We start from the raw sequence: 21,950 nt of genomic DNA, 5'->3' as shown, positions 1-21,950 counted from the left end.
CGCAGGCCCCGCTGCACTCCTGGACCGCATCCTCCCGTGGCTGAGGAAGGAGGCGCATCCAGGCTCCCCCATCTGCGTCCCAGCCTCAGCTCTGCTACGGAGAGGCCACCAGGCTGGGGCAGGCAGCACGGTGGCCCACACCCCTAGCTCCCCCAGCGTCCCCGCCCCTGGCAGCCCCATTGCCAGCCAGGGTCTGGCGTCTCTGAGCCAGGCGGCCCAGCTTCCTGGGCCATGCCATTTGCACCAAGACCCTGAGAAGTCAGCCCAGGCTCCACGCAGTGGTTTGGCACATCCCAGGAGACGTCCTCACTGCAGTGCAGCCCTCCCCATGGCTCCTGCTCCCAGGGCTGCGCTGGGCAGGGGTGGGAGGCAACACCAGCTGCCCACTCCAGGAAGGCCTGGGGGCTCATGGGAGGCATCCGGGGGTTGCAGCTGCTCTGGGCTGCGGCCTTGGGGGAGCAGCTCCCCTGGACCACACCTGGAGACTCTACCATTAGCAAAAATGACAGGGAAAAGGCCTCTGTAGCACTCTCCTGTGACTGTGGGCAGAAAAGGAGGCCTCGCTCCCGCTCAAGGAACCTTCTAGAATGCACCTGCTGCTGCTTGCAGTTCTCTTCTTAGTGGGGCCTGCAGCTCCTGGTCCAGGTGACAGCGCTTCCCATAAGATGGGAGAGAATCATCGCCCACCAAGCCCGCAGCTCTGGGGCCAGCAGGCAAAAGGCGAAAGCCCTGCTCATATTCCAAACCAGTGGCCTTTGAACACCATGCGCCTGCTGTTCAAAACTGTGCCTTGGGATATGAGAACAGAGCTCGCAGGGACTAACATGCAAGTCAGGAAACTGCTTCTGAGGGTCCCGACCCTCCGTGGGCTGCCGCTCCCCGCCGCACCTCGACGCCACGCAACCCTCCATGGGCTGCCGCTCCCTGCTGCACCTGGACGCCACGCAACCCTCCGTGGGCTGTCGCTCCCTGCTGCACCTGGACGCCACGCAACCCTCCGTGGGCTGTCGCGCCCCGCCGCACCCCGACACCACGCAACCCTCCGTGGGCTGCCGCTCCCCACCACACCTCCATGCCACACAACCCTCCGTGGGCTGCCGCTCCCCGCCGCACCTCGATGCCACACAACCCTCCGTGGGCTGCCGCTCCCCTCCGCACCTCGACGCCACGCAACCCTCCATGGGCTGCCGCTCCCCGCCGCACCCGGACGCCACGCAACCCTCTGTGGGCTGTCGTGCCCCGCCACACCCCAATGCCACGCAACCCTCCGACGCCACGCAACCCTCCGTGGGCTGCCGCTCCCCACCACACCTCCACGCCACACAACCCTCCGTGGGCTGCCGCTCCCCGCCGCACCTCGATGCCACACAACCCTCCGTGGGCTGCTGCTCCCCGCCGCACCTCGACGCCACGCAACCCTCCGTGGGCTGCCGCTCCCCGCCACACCTCGACGCCACACAACTGAGCTGCTCTTTAATAACCCAAGTTCTGCAACACTCCTTATTCTGATTTTGTATTCCCATTCCATTCTCCCACAGACTTAGTCCTAATGTATTTTATGCTTGGAATCCTTTGACAGCTCCCATACACTTCTGTGCAACAGAAATGTGTACAAAACTTGATCACAAGGCTCTAGGTGTTAAAAAACAATGATCCCGACTGAGAAATCATTACAATTAGTATTGGTATGCAAGTAGTCAAAATAACATAAGCATATTACAAAATAACATCAGCATGGTAATAACTAAATATAAAAAGTGAAATTTAACCCAAGTGAGATGGATCAGGCTGTAAACTGCCTGATTCTGTCGCTGTTCAGGGCGCCACTTGTAACCGCCCTTGATCCCTGGTGGACTGAACAAAGGGGGCGAACGTAGGCATAAAAGACAAGAGACAAGAGAGTATATTTGGAAAAAGGGGTCGGGGGCACCTTGCTTCTAGTGGACAAGGGCCCTGAGCTTTACACAGCCCTCCGTATTGACTGGTAAAAGAGACAGCGAGAAAGGGAGGGATGATTGTCAGGCAATTGGCAGTCTGCCCGTTTGGTTCACAGCAGGCTCAAACAATAGGTGCTAGATTTCCCAGTAGATAACTTCAAGGAGTCCGGAGCCAGGGAGTGACCACCTTCAGCAAATCTGGCAGCAGATGCAGTCATGAGTTTCACTTACATACTACATTCATGATAAACGGTTTGCTGTTTGATCATATAGCCTCCAGTGGAATGCTGAGTTGGTCACGATCCCTTTGGCCTTTCTGACTCTCAACATCAGGCTATTTGATTTTTTTTCAATCAGTTCATCCATCCATGGGACAACATAGATTCAGCATCAGCACTGTTCTTATTTTTTGTATTTATAGATCAAAACACCAAGGAAACCCCGTGCCCATCATCAAGCAGGTGGCACCAGGAGTTCTGCCACTTGACTCTGAGCTCTTCTGAAGACTTCACCAGTCAGAGCTTGACAGGTTCTCCTTCACATGTGGCCCAAAGCCAGAAGAGAAGCCTCCCGGCCTGCAGGCAGCTTCGTGGGTGGCACGTGGCCTCCTCAACTTTGATGGCGGCACTCAGGGCTGTCCTCTGGCAGAGCCCTCACCAGGCAGCAGCTGATGAGAAGACCCAGATGATGATGGAAGCTCTGGAGACGTTCCTAAGGTCCTGTGACTGTGTTTGGAAGGTCTTTGCATCTGTGCAGCTCAGCATGAGGGGCAGATCAGCAGAGCCGCACTCTGGCAGCCTGGGGTAGTCAACTGATTGTTGCTGTCCTCAGGCTCATGCTCCAGTCTCACCGTGCATGGCTCCCAGCCCCTCCCTTGGCCCTGGGGGGACCCTCCGGTGAGCATCATCGCCTACTCTCCAGCACGCCCTCTGTCCCCTGCGCTTTGCTTTCCACATCGAGGGCCATTTGCCTTCTTAAGGTGAGTTTGTTTGTGGCAAATGTTTTCAGTTTTTGTCTGTCTTTGTTTCACTCTTATCCTTGAAAGACAGTTTAATCCCAGCACTTTAAAGCTACTTCTGGTTTCCACAGTTACTAGTAAGAAGTGAGCTGTCCATGGAATCGCCTTTCCTTTGTGAGAAATCTGTTTTCCTCCTGGATTCTTTCATGGTTTTCTCATCTGCTTTGAGTGCCACAGTTTGCCCAGATGTGTCAGGCACAGATATCTTTGTATCCCGCTAGGGACTTGTTGTATTTCTTCAGTCTTTAGACTGGTAAGTTAAACCCATTCTGGAAAATTCTCAACCATCCACTCTTTGAATATTTTCTTTTTTCATTCTCTTCTGAAACTCAGTTGAATGTCAGATCTTCTCATCCCTCCCTCTCCTTTTCTTATTTTTTGCAGAGATGGGCTCTCACTATGTTGCTCAGACTGGCCTTGAACTGCTTGGCTCAAACAATCCACCCACACTGGCCTCCCAAAGGGCTTGGGTTACAGGCCTGAGCACTGCAGCCAGCCTGTCTTCTTTGTCTTGTTTCCTAATCTCATGCCACCACAATTATTTCTCCAGATCTCTCTGCATCTAACAAATTCCCTAATGTATTGTTTAACTCCTCCATTAAGTTTTTAAAAACTGCAGTATAGGCTGGGCGTGGTGGCTCACGCCTGTAATCCCAGCACTTTGGGAGGCCAAGGCAGGAGGATCACAAGGTCAGGAGATCGAGACCACCCTGGCTAGCACGGTGAAACCCCGTCTCTACTAAAAATACAAAAAAAATTTAGCTGGGCATGGTGGTGGGCACCTGTAGTCCCAGCTACTTGGGAGGCTGAGGCAGGAGAATGACGTGAACCTGAGAGGCGGAGCTTGCAGTGAGCTGAGATCGTGCCACTGCACTCCAGCCTGGGCAACAGGGCAAGACTCTGTCTCAAAACAAAAACACAAAAACACTGCAGTATAATTTATATACAGTCCAAGTCGCTGTTTCTGATGTATACTTCAGTTTTGATCAATGCACACAGCCATGTAACAACCATCAGCATCAACATACAGAATCTTTCCACAGCCCCCCAGAATTCCCTCTTGCCCCTTTGAAAGTCAGTCCTTCTACTGCCCCAGGCCCAGGTGACCACAGATCTCTTCTCTGTTGCTATAGTGTTGCCTTTTCCAGAATGTCATATAAAAACAAAAACTGCAGCCTTCTAAGTGTGGCTTCTTTCACTCTGCACAAGACATTTCAGGCTTATCCCTGCTGCCCCCAGCATCAGTGGTCCAGCCCTCTCTCCTGCTGAGTGCTGTTTTATGGAATCAGTGGGCCACCATTTGTTTACCCATTGGCTAGTTGAAGAGTGTCTGGGTTGCTTCCAGTTTTAGGTAAATGAATAAAGCTGCTATGAACACTTGTGTTTTTCATTGTGGTTACAGTATTTGGTTATCACTTGGGACATATGTCTTCATTTCTCTGGTGTAAAGAATGAGGGGTGGGATTGCTGGGTCATACAGTAAATGATTGTTTTATTTTATAAGAAACTGCCAAACTGATTCCAGAGGGCTCCACTATCTTACAGTCCCACCAACAAGGTATGAGAATTTCTGTTGTTCTACACCCTCACTAGCACTTAGTTTTGGTCTTGTCTTTTTTTTTTTTACTTAAGGCATTCTCACGGGTGTGCAGTAGTTTCTCATTGTGATTTTGATTTGCATTTCCCAGAGGACAGTGCTTATTTGCCACCTAGAGAGCTTCTTTGGTGGAGTGTCTGCTCAAATCTGTTGCCCACTTTACAAAATAAGTTGTTTTTGTATTAGTAAGCTTTGACAGTTCTCTGTATGTTCTGTTTACATGTCCTTAATCAGCTACATGACTGGCAAAAGTTTTCTCCCAGTAACTTGTCTTTTTATTCTCTAAACAATGGTTTTCACATAGCAAAAAGGTTTAATTTTATTAAAGTATGACTTGCCAATTTTTTCCTTTTATAGGCTCTATTTTTGGTGTCATATCTAAGAAATGTTTACTTAATCTATAGTCACAAAATTTTTCCTATGTTTCATAGTTTGAATTTTATGTTTGGGTCTATGATCCATTGAGTTAATTTTCTATGGGGTGTGAGGTAGGGATCAAGATTACTTCCATTAAGTTTTGAATTTCAGTTATTACATTTTTCATTTTTAGATGTTCTATTTGGTTCATTTAGTGTCTGCTTAGCCTCTGATAATCTCTTGCTTCTTATTCATGCTTTTTAGCTTCTCCTTGTTTCTTCAAACACATTAAACATATTTGCATTTCCTATTCTAACATCTGAGTCTTTGTAGGTGTGGTTCTTTTGGCCATCACTTCTGAGGCCCCTTCTCTTGCATGTGCTATGATTTTCCACTATGAACTTATAGTCTAGGGATCCTGCTGGCTGGAATTCTTTGAGGCCTAGGTTGGGGGTTCCTCCTGCAAGAATGTACATTCTAGCAGAGGCCTGGGGCACTATAGATCCAGATATGCTTGCAATTAAAACTCACAGTTTGCAGTTCTTTTGAACATGTAAATAATATGAACTTTGGCCCTACATCTGTGGTGGAGAGTGCTAGCCAGGGGCCATAAATTTATAGGAGGGACTTTTTAAAGATGTTCCATCCACAGCCATGGCCAAGTGAGATACTGTTCCTGCAGTGAAGCTTAGAGGAGTGGTTTGCCCACTTCATCATTTCCTGGTAGTGTTTGCTGTATCCTTTTGTGAGCCCAGCCCTATATGGGGGTCTCCAATTTGGTTCTGCACCTCCCTGGGCCCAAGGCTTCTCCAGACTGCTCCCAAAACTCACTTCAAAGTTCTAGGTCATCTGGGTCCATGGGGACCCAGGTCATAGAGTGTCTTTAGCACAGACCTACCTCCTTAGACTTCAGCCCTTGCCTGGTTTCTAGACTCACTATCCTGCAGACTCATTCATGGTTTTATATATTTTACCTGGCAATTTTTGAAAATCCGGCATTTTTAGATGTTTTGTTGAGATAGATTTTCAGGTTCTCTCATCTACCATATTACCAGAAATAGAAGTCCTTGTCAGAGTGATTTTTCATAGAAATCATTGTAAATATTTTTGAAAAATTATACTCTACAGCAAAGCAAGCTCTCCCCCAGAGAGCAAATATATGTAAAAATTACAGGGTCTGAGTTCCTTAACACTCGGCCCCTACCCACCTCCAGGAGCCTCCTCAGCTCTGCTCATCAGGCTGCCTCCAAAAGGAAGGGGCTGAGTCCAGCCCCACTCTGGCCTAAGGTGCCTGAACGACGAGTGTGAGATGCAGCTCCCACAAAGCCAAGTGGCCACTTACCTTCTGCTGTGCAGCAGCGGGCCTTGGGTGGCTGAGGGCTGCACAGCTTGTTGCTGCTGGTGGTGTTTCAGCTTTTGGAGCTGCTGCACATGCAGAGGCTGTGCAACCAGTCTGGCCCCCTGTGGTGACAGGAGAGAGACAGCACACAGGACACACGAAGCACATGTAGACAAGGAGCTTCATCTCACACTCATCATTGCTGCTGATTTGCTCAGAGGAGTAAACTGCATGGCAATGACAGTAAAGGAAATGCCTGCTGCCTTAAAAAGGAGAAATAATGCCCATGCTGCATCTCCCCTTAATAGCGGCAAGCAGCTCTCGCTGGGGGGTATTGCGGTCTCTGCTCCATTTGCTTAGAAGGGGGAGGTGCAAGGAATGAGGCTCTAATTAGGCATCTTAAAAAATTAACACGTGGCAAAACAACTCAGCAACTTCTAGAATGAGAAATTTAGAAAGGTTTGATGCAACTCACTCAAGTGAGTTGTTTCGAGTTGGGTGAGGTGAAGTTGACTGCCTACCTGCCGCTTTCTGCAGCTGTCCTATCACAACACTGATCCTGTTGTGTTGCTGGAGGCTCTGTGACCCTGGCTGACAGCACCGCAACTGCCAGGACAGACACCACAGGAGGCGTAGCCAGAGCAACCTGGGCCATCTGGGACATCAGCACTGACATCAGTCTTGGGCCTTGCAGGTGGGAGGTGGAGTCTAAATAACAAGAAACAAGAATCACACGTGCCCTGCCCTGTCACACCATGTTATCCTTCCTCAGGGACTGGAATCATCAACCCACCTCAGGTATTAAAAACCATGATGAGGCCGGGTGTGGCGGCTCAGGCCTGTAATCCCAGCACTTTGGGAGGCTGAGGTGGGTGGATCACCTGAGGTCAGGAGTTTGAGACCAGCCTGGCCAACATGGTGAAACCTGGTCTCTACTAAAAATATAAAATTAGCCAGGCATGGTGGTGCACGCCTGTAATCCCAGCTACTGCGGAGGCTGACACAGGAGAATCACTTGAACCCATGAGGGGAAAGTTGCAATGAGCTAAGATTGGGCCATTGAACTCCAGCCCAGGCAACAAGAGTGAAACTCCTTCTCAAAAAAAAAAAAAAAAAAAAAGCCGGGTGTGGTGGCTCAGGCCTGCAATCCCAACACTCTGGGAGGCCAAGGCAGGTGGATCACCTGAGGTCAGGAGTTCAAGACCAGCCTGACCAACATGGTGAAACCCTGTCTCTACTAAAAATACAAAAATTAGCCGGGCATGGTGGCGCGTGCCTGTAATCCCAGCTACTCGGAGGCTGAGGCAGGAGAATTGCTTGAAACCGGGATGCAGAGGCTGTGGTGAGCCGAGATCACACTATCGCACTCCAGCTGGGGCAACAAGAGGGAAACTCCATCTCAAAAAAAAAAAAAAAAAAAAAAAGGAATGATGACTGAACGCTTACGAGTCAGGCTACCTGGAGGTTGGCCATGATGGTACCCGTCACCAGGGCTCTGGGCCCGGAGCCGTGAGCTGGGGGCTCTGCTGTGGTAGGGGGTGGCGACTGCACTTGCACTTGTGTGGTTGGCTGCGGGGCCCCAGGCAGGGTCTGCGGTGGTAGGGGTGGTGGGGGCAGCTGCAGTTTCTGCTCCTGGAGTCGAATCAAGTGCTCCTGAAGATACAGATAATATTCGTGTGTTTCCTTAGTTGGCAAGCTCACTTATGCAAATCCGGAAGTTTATGTCTTTCTTCATTCATGCTTTTAAAAAGACTGTCAAAAGATGTACATCTAATCAGACATAGATGCCACTACCAGGTATCTCTGGTATCACTGGCTTGCTTTCAGGAGCCACGTGGTTCTTTTTGTTTGTTTGTTTGTTTGAGACGGAGTCTCACTCTGTCGCCCAGGTTTGGAGTGCAGTGGCTCGATCTCTGCTCACTGCAAGCTCCGCCGCCTCCCGGGTTCACGCCATTCTCCTGCCTCAGCCTCCCTAGAAGCTGGGACTACAGGCGCCCGCCACCACGCCCAGCTAATTTTTTTGTATTTTTAGTAGAGACGGGGTTTCACCGTGTTAGCCAGGATGGTCTCGATCTCCTGACCTCGTGATCTGCCCGCCTCAGCCTCCCAAAGTGCTGGGATTACAGGCGTGAGCCACCACACCCGGCCAAGCCGCCTGTTTCTAATGGCACATCCTGACTGGCCCTCGGACCCTACAAATGTGCTGCTGGCAGCTCCCTCCCACGCACAGGACACAACACACACTCTTACACATGACACACAAAGCTCATGCAGAGACGTGCCATCCTCAGAAACACCTGCACACAAGGCTGGCCCTGGGCTGGCCTCAGGGAACTTGGGATTTGAGGAGGTCACCACCATTCTCTGACGCACAGCCCCTCATCCTCTGGGCCTGTGCTGCCTTCTCCCTGTGTTCTGAGTTCTCATCACACAACCCCGAGCTTCCTGAATGCACTGCACTGCTCCCTGTCATGTGCATGTGTGCACTACTCCTGCTGCCATGAATTTCCCTCCCCCGTAACCATCTAGGAACTTCCTATTTGCTTTGAAGACTCAGCATGACCTCCATTCTCCCAGGGTCAGGCACTTCTTCCTCTGTGCCTGCAGCACCTTCCCTATGCTTTCTGATACCACCAGGACTGTGAGTTCCTAGGGTCATGTGCTGGTTTTCCACTTTGAGTAGGTGATTAAAAATGTATGGATGGATGGATAGATAAGAGGATGGGTGGATGGATGGGTAGATGGATGGACAGATGAGTACATGGATAGATGGATAGCTGGATGGGTGGATGAATGGATGAATGAATGGATGGGATGGCTGGCTGAGTGGGTGGGTGGATGGGTGGATATATGGATGGGTGGGTGGGTGGGTGAGTGAATGCATGAGTAGATAGATGGATAGGTGGATGGATAGATGGATAGACAAGCAGATGGGTAGATGAATGGATAGATGAATGGGTGGATGGGTGGGTGGATGGACAAGTTGGTAGGTAGATAGGTGGATGGGTGGGTGAGTGGATGAATGGAGGGACAGATGAGTAGGTGGACGGGTAGGTGGGTGAATGGATGGATGGATGGACAGACAGGTAGGTAGATGGATAGATGAGTGGGTGGGTGGGTGAGTGAATGGGTAGAAAAGCACTGAGACTATAGGTGTGAGCCACTGCACCCAGTATATGTATTTTAAATTTAGCCATTAAATTTGAAAGATAAAGGATATAAAGTGGATGTTTAAAATCTTTTTCTTTTTTTTTTTTTTTTTTTTTTTTTTTTGAGACGGAGTCTTGCTCTGTAGCCCGGGCTGGAGTGCAGTGGCCGGATCTCAGCTCACTGCAAGCTCCGCCTCCCGGGTTTACGCCATTCTCCTGCCTCAGCCTCCCGAGTAGCGGGGACTACAGGCGCCCGCCACCTCGCCCGGCTAGTTTTTTGTATTTTTAGTAGAGACGGGGTTTCACCGTGTTAGCCAGGATGGTCTCGATCTCCTGACCTCGTGATCCGCCCGTCTCGGCCTCCCAAAGTGCTGGGATTACAGGCTTGAGCCACCGCGCCCGGCCTTCTTTTTTTTTTTTGAGACGGAGTCTCGCTCTGTCGCCCAGGCTGGAGTGCAGCGGCGCGATCTCGGCTCACTGCAAGCTCCGCCTCCCGGGTTCACGCCATTCTCCTGCCTCAGCCTCCCGAGTAGCTGGGACTACAGGCGCCCGCCACTGCACCCGGCTAGTTTTTTGTATTTTTAGTAGAGACGGGGTTTCACCATGTTAGCCAGAATGGTCTTGATCTCCTGACCTCGTGATCCATCCGCCTCAGCCTCCCAAAGTGCTGGGATTACAGGCTTGAGCCACTGCGCCCGGCCAATATTTTTCTTAAATACAGCACAAACTCACATCTTAGGGGTGCACCAAATCACATTTCAGCTGGATGCCTGCATGTCAAAATCTCTGATTAGCCAAAGCCAATATAACCATCAACAGAATAAACTCTGTGACAAATGAATAAATCTGACATTTTATTTTTAAAATAGTATTTTAAATTTAGGGGTCAAGTTTTTTTGTATCTGTGAAAAATTCCCAAACTAGTACTTTTTCTTAAAAGACGTGTCAACAACAAAATTAAACGCTGTCCTTGAAGACGATTTTGCTCAATGCTGTGAATGCCAGTCCATCCCAACACAAAGATCAGAATCAGCCTCTAATCTACTCTTCCCACCATGCCTGATATTATTACTTACATGTTTGGAAACACATGTTGGTTCAAAAAAGATAAAATGTGCTTCCTAAAGTATTCTACCATGGAGTCTCTCTTTATGTGTGTAGCAACTATTAATCTATTTCTGTATTTTATTAGAAAGTTCTTAACAATTATTTGTGTGCACAAAATTAACAGCTTTACAATAATCATTCATTGTGCTACAGCCTTCTACCACTGCAACAATAGATACAGGTTCATATTTCAACTGACAGAACTTCTAAATATAAAGTCCCATGAGGGTTTTTTTTTTTAATCCCAAGTCACCTGAATACATCACAAAGAAAACACTCACTACGTCACTTTTATTTTCAAGCGGAGCGCCTGCTTCAAAGATGCTGGAGTCTTTACCAACAAAGGTAGAATTCATAACGTTTTCAAGACTTCAGTCTCATTATGCCCTGTCACAAAGCGCAGGAGCAGCACAATGAATTCTGACAGTTCACCTTGACAGTGGGCTTTAACATGACTACTATTTGAATAAGTACACAATATTAACTGAGTTGGTTACCTCTTTTTGAATATTTATTCAAATTTAATGTCTTTTTTGTTTCTCTTGAAATTCAATTTGCAGCTTAATTTCTACTATCTAAAAGAAAAAAATCATGAATTAAAATATAAAATCATTAGCTCCCGAGTGAAAACTTGAGGGCAAATTGTAGAGGAAAAGTGTGTTTACCTGCGCAGTACTAGACCAGGAATGCTGGATTTCTCTGGTAGTGGAGGTGCCGTCCGTCTCAGCCTGCTCGGCTCCGCCCTCCCGGTCTCGGCCTCTGCGCGTCCTGTCCTGCAGCTGCCGGGCCACGGCTCTGACCATCTGAAGACAATCACCGTGTTGTCTGCGAGGGTCTCCGTGCACAGAGTAACATGGAAACATCTTGTATTTTTACTAGATATACATATCTAATTCTGGAGAATTCCAAAGAAAGTCTATTATTTCCATTATAGTATCCATTCATGATACTGCTTCAATCAACAATTCTAATAATATTCAAAATTAAAAAGTAAAATGGATATTCCCCTAGAAAATATCCCTTTACTGTCAACCAAAGACACTTACGTTAATGGGCAATAAAGTCCGGATGAAACATGAACCACAGTTATCACAGTGCTTTCTATGCAAACATAATTCAAGATAATCCTTCTCAATTTAGACTGTGCCATGGCCAGACATGAAATGCCAGTTGGTATGAAATTGTCCACATGGCCGGGGGCGGTGGCTCATGCTTGTAATCCCATCATTTTGGAGGCCGAGGCAGGTGGATCACCTGAGATCAGAAGTTCGAGACCAGCCTGGCCAACATGGCAAAACCCCATCTCTACTAAAAGTACAAAAAATTAGCTGGGCATGGTGGCAGGTGCCTATAATCCTCACTACTCAGGAGGCTGAGGCAGGAGAGTCAATTTAACCTGGGAGGTGGAAGTTGTAGTGAGCTGAGATTGCGCCACTGAACTCCAGCTTGAGGGACAGAGTGAGACTCCGCCAAAAAAAAAAAAAAGACTTAGAGTTAGTGATGAAAACTCAAACATTAAATTGGCCATATTAAATTTAGAAATCTTCTTTTACATAATATAATTACTTCTTCAATTCTCTTTCACGATGTGATTTCCACAAAGTACTATTCCAACCCACCTTCTTCACAGAGGCCACCTTCCACCTCCTTTCCTGGGCAAAGTCTGTGGCCACCCACTGCATCTCCTCCAGCAGATAGCACCAGTGCGACTTGGGCTGTGGGGCCTCCTGCAGCTTCGGCAGATGCCTCTGGGACCACACACCTGCTTTCCTCAGCTCCGCAACGCACTGATGCACCTGGTTCTCCTGAAAGATAGGAGCAGTTCATCAGCTGTGAAGACAGAGACTCCAGCCCCTTTGCCACAGGCTCAGATTAAGGACCTGAATGAGGGAACACGGTGCCCTGGTGGTCCCCAATGCAGACCACACTGGGTGCTGGTGGGGGGACCTGCAGTGCCCAGACGCTGTGCACACACCCCAGATGCCCCCTGCTCTAGACTCTGAGTAGGCTGGTGCCAAAGAATCACCAGAGAAACAGCTATGGCCAGTTCTTCAGATGCCTTTACCGTCTGCCATATTATAGAGAAACATTTCAACTTCTAATTTAAACAGCTTGTAGCAAAAGCAACTTCTCCCACTGATAACTGAGCTCTCTCACCAGCTTGATCTGCTCTGCAATCTTGTCCTAAGGGCTCTCCTATGGCCACAGGGCTTGGTGGTGGGGGGTGGGGTGGGGCGGGTGGTGCTATACTCTGGGCTCTGGGCACCATGGCCACAGCCACACCTGCACGTCTGGATGCACCTGGAGAGGCAGCTTTGTGACTTGCTAGGGGGTGCTGCTTGTCTGCACGGAGGAGATGGAAAGGGGTGCTGCCCACAGGAGCTGAGGGCGGATGAGGTGACAAGGGGCAGAGTGTTTGCAACAACTGGTTACCCTCAAGGGCAGCAAGCAACCCGTCGCTAACACATTCAGTTCTCAATTTCACTAAAACCTTTACCCCGAACGCTGACTTACGGCCCTCACCATTTCACCAGAAGCGCTTAGTAGAGGAAAAACATTGAACAAGTTAGATCTAGTCCTTTACACTCACTGGAAACACAGATTCCTGGAGAAGCACAGACCACCAAGAATATTCTGGTACCACAGCCCATGTGGGTCAGGACTCAGCCTGTGCCCGGGTTTGGAGGGCAGCCCCTCTGGGTACTTGGGATGGTGCCCGGGGAGCTGCCTGCCCCTGGGTGAGGAGGTGGAGCGCGAGCTGCACAGCCTATGGGGGTGGCGCTGAGAGTTGGCCTAGCAGGAGAGGTGGCGGCGCTGCGATTGGCTGCTGGGTCCTTCCCTGGACTGGACTGGGGGCTGTGCTTGTGGCTCTGTCGCCCGCTGCTGGGAGACCTGCAAAGACGCTGCAGCACAGACCCCGGCCGGGGGCAGCCTCCCGGGCAGCTGTGGCAGTGGGGTATGTAAGCTGGCAGCATTCTGCATGGGAGGCCCTGTGGAGGGGTTGTACTGCTGCCGACTCTGCCACTATCGGGTGAGCTGCGCGGCCTGCGGTGTGGGGGGCATTCCTCCTGCAAATGCAAAGAAAGTCAAGCCCAGCTCTTCCAGTATCTCAAAGCAAAATAGAGACGTGACTTTAAGAAGGGAGTCCACTGCTCCCCAAACCAAATAATGTCCCAAGTGTCCCTTGACAGATGACGGGTAAACAGAAAGCGGCCTTAGCGAGGAAGGAAATCCTGCCACGTGCCACCGTGTGTACAAGCCCCGAGTGACACGAGCCAGGCACAGAAGGGCAGATCCTGTCTGTCCCACTAACATGGGGTCCCTGGAGCACTCAGAGCCATGGGACAGCAAGCGGAGCGGGGGTGCGCAGGGGAGGGGAGGGGCATGCGTGTTTCACGAGGGCAGCGTTTCCGTTTGGGAAGTTGGAAATCTTCTGGAGGTGGACGCAGGTGACGGCTGCACAGCAACGTGAATGTGCTTCATGCCACTGAGCTGTGCCCTTAAAATGGTAAAACAAAAGCCAACCAGAAAAACTCCAAGGAGTAACACTTGAATCATTATTATTATTTTAGAAATAAGGGCTCACTCCATCACCCAGGCTGGCATGCAGTGGAGCAATCACAGCATTGTCTCTGCGGCCTTGACCCCTGCGCTCAGGGCGATCCTTGTGCTTCAGCCTCCCGAGTAGCTGGGATTACAGGCACGCACCACCACATCCGGCTAATTTTTGTATGTTTTGTAGAGACAGCATTTCTGCATGTTGGCCAGGCTGGTCTCGAACTCCTGACCTCATGTGATCCACCCACCTTGGCCTCCCAAAGTGCTGGGATTCCAGGCTGAGTGGCTGCACCCTTCAAGCACAGGTTTTAAAAAAATCATTTTTACAGTAGTTGTTCCAGTCCTAAAAATAGCCAATATAAAAGATTTGATTTTACATTTTACAAGCAAAAGAAAAAAAAAAGGAAATCTCTAGAATCTAGGTAATGGCTAAACTATCAATTTGGCCCCATCATTCATTCCTTTCCAGGCCCATGGTCCTGAACGGACCTCCTTCCTCAGCGGCAGGTGAGGGCAGCCAATGCCACGGCCTGTGATTGGAGGATGCCTGCCTCTCTGCTGCCCTGTGATTGGAGGGCCCCGGCCTGTGACTGGAGGGTGCCCGCCCCTACGCTGGCCTGTGACTGGAGGGTGCCCGCCTCTGTGCGGGCCTTTGATTGGAGGGCGCCCGCCTCTATGCTGACCTGTGATTGGAGGGTTCCCGCCTCTGGGCGCGCTTTTCCTCCTCTGGTGCTCGCACACCTCGCCTCACAGCCCCCACCTCGCCTCACCGCCCCCACGCTGGGAGAAGGTGATGGCCATGCTCTCTGCTCTGGGGCTCCGTACTCCTGGATGGTGACTCCCCGGGCCTGCCGAGGCCCGGCCCACCTGCCCTCCCCACAGCTGCAATGCTCCTGGCTCACACCCTGCCCAGCAGCTGCAGCCTGAAGGCCTTGACGACCACCTGCCTCGCGGCGTGCACATGGTGCGGCCTCTGCCACCAACCCTCCTCAAGAGGGCGCGGTCAGAAGCGCCCACTCTGTTGTAGCAGCGGCGCGGCTTCTCCACCTCAGCACCATCTGCAAGGTGACTCTGCCTGAGGACACGGGACCACCTTCCCTGACCACCTTCTGTCCCGAGGGCAGAGCGGAGCGCGGGGCACGCCAGGCCCTGCTTTCCTCAGGGAGGCACAGACACAGGCGACCTGACGGGAGTGGGCGCTCTGAGGACCAGGGAGAGCAAACAGGGCGGCGCAGGGCGGGCACCGGGTCGGCAAAGGGCTCTCCAAGGCGGGCCGTGGAGCCAAGACCTGAATAAAGAGAAGGGAGCAGTCGGGAGCTGGTCCCGGCAAAGGCAGGGGGTGGCGGTCACGCATCTCTGCGTGCTCGCGCCTCGCCACTCGCGAGTTTCTATAAATATCTGCTGAAGGAGCGCATCGATGTGACTCATCATCATGGACCGGTTTCCCGGGTCTCTAGGCACAGACTGATACGCACGTACGTATACATATTCTGATACTGGTATTTTCTGATGTGTTTTCCTTAAAAACTATGGTGTATTCTATTAGCAATGCAAACTTGCAAAAATTAAAGAAAGACAAAAAACAATAGATGCTGGTGAGGACGTGGAGAACAGGGAACATTGTACACTGTTGGTGGGAATGTAAATTAGCATAGCCGCTATGGAAAATAAAATGGAAGTTCTTCCAAAAACTAAAAATACAACTACTGTCCAATCCAGTAGTCCCACTCCTAGGTGTATATCCAAAGGGAAATAAATCATTCTATTGAAGTGATACCTGCGCTCGCATGTTTACTGCAACACAATTCATAACAGCAAAGACACGGAATCAACCTAAGTGCCCATCAACAGACAACTGGATAAGAAGATGTGGTGCATATATACACAATGGAGTACTATCCAGCCATAAAAAAGAATGAAACTTTGTCCTTTGCAGCAACATGGATGGAAACAGAGGCCATCATCCTAAGTGAAACAACTGGGACACAGAAAGACAAACACCGCACATTTTTGCCCGTAAGCGGGAGCTAACTCACACGTCCACACAGATGTAGAGTGTAGAATGAGAGATAATGGAGACTTGGAAGGGTATAGGGTGAGGGGAGGGTAGATGCTGGGAAATTACTTAGTGGGTATGATTACGTTATTCCGATAACGGATGCACTGAAAGCCCAGACTTCGCCACCATGCAGTATGTCCATGCAACAAAACTGCTCCTGTACGCCGTAAGTTTATAGCAAAAAAGTTGGATATGTTAAAAAAAAAATTAAAGCTTGCCATTAAATTTATAGAATGTTAATTTTTTAGTATGGTATTAACTGACATTATGTGCTTACAACATGGTGCTGTGCTAAGCACCTTACAGATATAACAGTGTCAGTCCTCAGAACAGACTTGAGAAGTGTGATTATCACTGTTGCTCCAGTTTTACAGATGAGACAACTGAGATAGGTGAGGTGACGCCACATGGCCACATCCCCAGAGCCAGCGAGGGCAGGGCTGACCACGCTGCAGCCCACACTCGGAGTATCACAGCACGGGCCCCCACAGAGCAAACAACAGTGTGTGTGAAGACAGCCTGAGATCATCATAGAGAAAAAAAGAATGCTCCTTGGAAAAAGGAAAATATGTGAAAATTCTTGATAGTTTGGTTTTTAATCACCTGTAGGAGAAACTATGAGTCTGCACAGACACCGCCAGCCTGTGCCCAGTTCTGGGTCAATAAACAGGTGCAAGGGCCCACTCTGCCCAGGAACAATCAACAGATGACAGAGTGTGTGGTAGCTTCAGAGCCTCATTGGCTCCTGGCTCCCACAGCCCACTCCTGGACTAGTACCTGCCAGGTACTTTGGCACACAGATACTTTGTGCTGTCGGCATTGACTGCTGGAGAGGAACACCTGATGTCACCTCCAGGTGCTGTAAACCCATCCCAGGATGGCCCACTTCTAGGTGAGGCCTCTGACATCAAAGGAGAATCTGTGACATCAAATCCAATCACAGCACAGTGAGCCACATTCCACCTTCGAAGTTCATGCTACATTATCCCTGGTGCAGAACAGGGAAAAAGCACAAAATGTGGAAATAGCACAGAACGCATTGCGGGCAGAACATCCTCTCTCTGATCCTCACCAGGAAGGGAGTCAGTCTCAGGCCTGAGTGGGACCAAGCTCTTGAGGCACCCATCTTGCTTTGCTCTGAGTCCATGCCCACTGCTAAGTGGCTGCTCCCAGGGATCCTGCTATCAAGGGGGGTGGCTGGACAGTGAGTGCGGGGACACTCACGTGCCAGATTCTGATGTGCCTGGCTGGCATGGGGAAGCTCCTGGGCACAGAGCTGAGGCCCAGGCCCTGCCACTCCATGAGTGCTCATGGCCTCCCCAGGCCCGCCTCCCATGCCTCCAGCCCAAGGCTCTAACTGGCTAAAATGATGGCTGAGTGTAAAGTCACTTTGCTCCAAGCAAGAACTGAGAGGAGGCACAGGGGTGACCCTGTGAGCCCACAGAAGCCATTTGGTACATATTTGTTGACTTACTTAAAATGAAAAAAGTTGGAAAATACACTGCTAGAAGGCTAGAATGGTTTCCTTTTTGTTTACAGGCTGACTTCATGCTGGGTGAAGCTACATACCTGTGGGCGCCAGTGTTCACTGGCTCTTAGATGCTTCCATTTTTATGGAATTCACATCTCCAGGTACTGGAGTCCCCATATGCATTTGCTATTAGAAGACAAAAATTATGGGAAGTATAAATGTGCGTTAACTTTTATCACACTGATTTTAAAATAAGTATTTCTCCACTGTCTCTTCAATTTCTATGACAAAGAACATGATATCACAGCTTAGAGCTATTGGCCAGTGATCATAAATAAACTCAAAAAACCCTCCATATTATCTTTTGAATTTGACAGAAAGGAACTATAAAAATACTCTTCTCATCATTTAGTGCTTTTCTGTGTACCACTTGCTAAAGGCAGCACAACAGAACCAGGCTTCAGAAGTAGTATGTAGATAAGAAATCTAAGTCACCACTGCTAACCAAAAGTGGAAGCCAGAATTAAATCACTAGAGGTATCTATGTGAAAACTAAATCTAGAGCTTAGAAAAATAGTTGTATAAACTAAGGCAAAAATGACAATGTCAAAATATTTGTGGAAAGAAATAAAACTCTTAAGTCTATAATATGTCTTCACCAAAAAACAGAAGGCTTATGTGGATCTGACAACAAAATCTTGGTAACTGGAGAATAATGTGAAAAGAAAAATGTCTAAATGTTTACTGAGTAGAAAGCAGACTTAGGTTTTATAAAGTCCACCATACATGAAAATGCATTGTATTCAAAGCCACAGAGGCCCCTGCAGAGGTATCCCACACACAAGCACCAGAGCTGCTCTAGGTATTGCTTTCCACCTGTTTGCTTGGGAGAAGGTGTAATAAACCTTTCCCCTCACAAGCACAGACACTCAGGCCTTGCCTCATCATCTAGGGGACTGCGTCCTGCATCTGTGACAGTCGCTTCCGGGACATATCTCCTGGCATGGGTCCTTAGGGACAGCCTCAGAATCAACTCCTCAGAGTGATCTGCAGCTTCTGTAAATATATTGATTGCTATTTTTGGGATATTGGGATATGAAATATGTATGTATTGATCCTCAGGCATTATTATCATATAAAACAACATTTGTTTCAATATCCTTATATATGAGCCCTTCCTTAAGCAGAATGTTAAGTTTCAGAGACCAAAATAGAATAGAGATTTGGCCGGGCATGGTGGCTCACGCCTGTAATCCCAGCACTTTGGGAGGCCGAGATGGGCAGATCACTTGAGTTCGGGAATTTGAGATCAGCCTGGGCAACATGGTGAAATCCCATCTCTACAAAAAAATACAAAAATTAGCTGGGTATGGTGGAGCGTGCTGATAGTACTAGCTACTCAGGAGGCTGAGGTGGAAGAATCATTTTGAGCCCAAAAGAGCAAAGTTGCAGTAAGCTGAGATCATGCCACTGTACTCCAGCCTGGGAGACAGAGCAAGACCCTATCTCAAAAAAAAAAAAAAAAGAATGGAGATTGAGACAGGTTCACAATTAAAACCAGTGTGCACTATTACTTCAAAGACTGTCAGAATGCTGCAGCAAGCTGAGTTTCAGAAATACCAAAAAAGGCGGGAAAAGATGCTTAAACAAACAACCAAGCTGGACAACATTAACTTTAATAAAAAGCTGAAAATTTAACTGGGCATGGTGGCTCACAGCTGTAACCCCAGCTAGTTGGGAGGCTGAGGTGGGAGAATCGCTTGAGCCCAGGAGTTCTAGACTAGCCTGGGTAACATAGTGAGACCCCATCTCAACTAAAAAATTTTAAAATTAGCTGAGCATGGTGGCGCCTATAGTCACAGCTACTAGGGAGGCTGAGGTGGGAGGACTACTTGAGCCCAGGAGATGGAGGTTGCAGTGAGCCAAGATCACACTACTGCACTCCAGCCTGGGTGACAGAGCAAGACCCTGTTTAAAAAACAAAACAAAAAACAACAACAACAAAAAACACTTTTCTTTTTTTTTTTGAGACAAGAGTCTCGCTCTGTCACCCAGGCTGGAGTGTGGTGGCGTGATCTCGGCTCACTGCAACCTCCGCCTCCCAGGTTCAAGCCATTCTCCTGCTTCAGCTTCCTGAGTAACTTGGATTACAGGCATCTGCCATTTTTGTATTTTTAGTAGAGACGGGGTTTCACCATGTTGGTCAGGCTGGTCTTGAACTCTTGACTTCAAACAATCCACCCGCCCCAGCCTCCCAAAGTGCTGGGATTATAGGCATGGGCCACTGCACCTGGCCCACTTTTGTTTCTTTACCTCATTTAAGGTGTTAAAGGAAATTTGTTTTTTTGAGCCAATATGTTAACACATCATGGAGATACGAGGCTGAGTCAGGCAGACAGCCAGGTTCATCCTCTTAGTGAACAAGGGCAGGCCCAGCCCCAGGGCTGCTCTCCAGGGGTGCCGGCACAGGGGTTTCAGCCCTGTGTGGGGCGCTGCACATGTGGCCTTGTGTAAAAGCTCAGTTTTTGGTTTCCACTCCCTACTGCTGGCCTCTCCTTGGCAGTCATCCAGTTGTTTATCCCCTCCTGCTCTTCGTAGGATGAACAACTGGAGGACTGCTAAGCCTCAGTCTGGGGCCAAGCTGAGCACGTGACAGAGAGTGCCTCTGTCCAGAGTGTGCTCGGAGGGCAACCTCCCCTGGCACGCACAGCACCCAGCCCACCTGCAGCTGCATCTCCCTAACCGGCCTGCACAGCTTGGTGGAGAAGCAAATGCGTGCAGAGCTCCGCCTCCATTGTATTCTTGCCAGAAATGTTCAGTCTACGTCGAGCAGTGAGAAACGGAACACCCAGGCTGTGGTAGCCTCTGCACAGCAACTGATCTGGGCGCTTCAAAACATCAGTGTTGTGAGAGAAAGAAAAGCAAACCGAGGCAGGAACATGCCTTGAGAGGTGTGGATGCCGGCAATCGTGATAGGAGGGCTGTGGTCACATGGGACGTTTTCTTGTTGGGAGATACACAACAAAGGATCCAGGGGTAAACAATCATGACTGACAACTTTAAAATGTGTGGAGATAGACAGATAGGTAGAACACATACATGCGACAAAATATTAACAACTGGTGAGTTTACCATTCACTGTACTGCTCTTTCAACATTTTCAATAATTGAAATTTTTCACAATATGAAATTGGAGAAAAGAGCCAGGCGTGGTGGCTCACGCCTGTAATCCCAGCACTTTGGAGGCTGAGACAGGAGGATCACTTGAGGTCAGGAGTTCGAGACTAGCCTGGCCAACATGGTGAAACCCCCCCGCTCTGCTAAAAATACAAAAATTAGCCAGGCATGGTGGTATGTACCTATAATCCCAGCTACTCGGGAGGCTGAGACATGAGAATCGCTTGAACCCGGGAGGTGGAGGTTGCAGTGAGCCAAGATCACGCCACTACACTGCAGCCTGGCTGACAGAGGGAGACTCTGTCTCAAAAGAATAAATAAATAAAGAAGTTGTAGAAAAGAAAACTGACACTGCCCACAGCCAGTTTGTTTGGAGAATCACACTGAACTCAACCTGTGTTCTCAACATTAAGAACATGACATGAGAAGAGTAGGGTAGAGCAGCCCTGTGTTCTGTGTGGGTGCTTGCACTTGCTGGGACCAGGCCAGAGGTGCCAGCCCTGCCGGCCACAGGTGCAGCACACTGGGCCACCCCACAGCCTGCATCCCGCTCCCAGGAGCCCATCCATCCCTCCATACTCTTCCCATGGGATTCCACATATGTCACCAATGCCATTTGTTACTCTGAGTTAAAGTTTTTTCAAAGGCTGCCTCCTTCACTAGTCGATTTTGAACCACCAACAGTGCCAGCTGATGAACAGATTAAAACTCTAAATGTCTTTTTTTTTTTTTTTTTTTTTGAGATGTCTGGAGTGCAGTGGCGCAGTCTTGGCTCACTGCCACCTCCGCCTCCTGGGTTCAAGTGATTCTCTTGCCTCAGCCTCCCAACTAGCTGGGATTACAGGTGCCCGCCACCAGGCCCGGCTAATTTTTCCTTTTTTAGTAGAGACGGGGTTTCACCATGTTGGCCAGGCTGATCTCAAACTCCTGCCATCAGGTGATCTGCCCGCCTCGGCCTCCCAAAGTGCTGGGATTACAGGTGTGAGCCATCGCGCCTGGCCAACTCTGAATGTCTTTAGCCATATGTACATGCATATTCAGTAATATTTTTCTATTACATTATAAAGCATATAGCACACCTATTAGAGTGGCCACTATAAAAAATTGTACAAGCGTTGGCAAGGATGTGGAGAAAGAAAACCCTCGCTCTTGCTGGTGGGATGTGAAATGGTGCAGCTATT

The 21,950-nt window shown here is 49.3% G+C and overlaps 1 protein-coding gene across 16 annotated transcripts in view; it reads right to left on the bottom strand.

The window, feature by feature from the left end:
• Window positions 1-21,950, bottom strand: part of LOC103239433 (putative EP400-like protein) — a 52,538-nt gene that overhangs the window by 3,095 nt on the left and 27,493 nt on the right. For 3 of the 16 annotated variants that reach the window (XM_073021257.1, XM_073021258.1, XM_073021260.1), the window contains 5 exons: window positions 12,124-12,309; window positions 11,170-11,307; window positions 7,730-7,901; window positions 6,770-6,956; window positions 1,661-3,855 (listed from right to left, as the gene is read on the bottom strand). In XM_073021257.1, the coding sequence (XP_072877358.1) occupies window positions 3,750-3,855; window positions 6,770-6,956; window positions 7,730-7,901; window positions 11,170-11,307; window positions 12,124-12,309 (789 nt within the window). In that variant the 3' untranslated portion in view covers window positions 1,661-3,749. Of the gene's footprint in view, window positions 1-1,660; window positions 6,476-6,769; window positions 6,957-7,694; window positions 8,001-9,954; window positions 10,892-11,001; window positions 11,080-11,169; window positions 11,308-12,123; window positions 12,310-21,950 lie in introns of those variants that run through there. The other 13 variants (XR_012094627.1, XR_005236635.2, XR_012094628.1 and 10 more) reach the window with 13 other exon arrangements.

This window comes from Chlorocebus sabaeus, chromosome 11, assembly GCF_047675955.1.
Source record: "Chlorocebus sabaeus isolate Y175 chromosome 11, mChlSab1.0.hap1, whole genome shotgun sequence".
NCBI classification, from domain to species: Eukaryota; Metazoa; Chordata; class Mammalia; order Primates; family Cercopithecidae; genus Chlorocebus; species Chlorocebus sabaeus.
The sequence above is the reverse complement of the archived record's forward strand: the minus strand, read 5'-3'. Positions and strand labels throughout refer to the sequence as shown.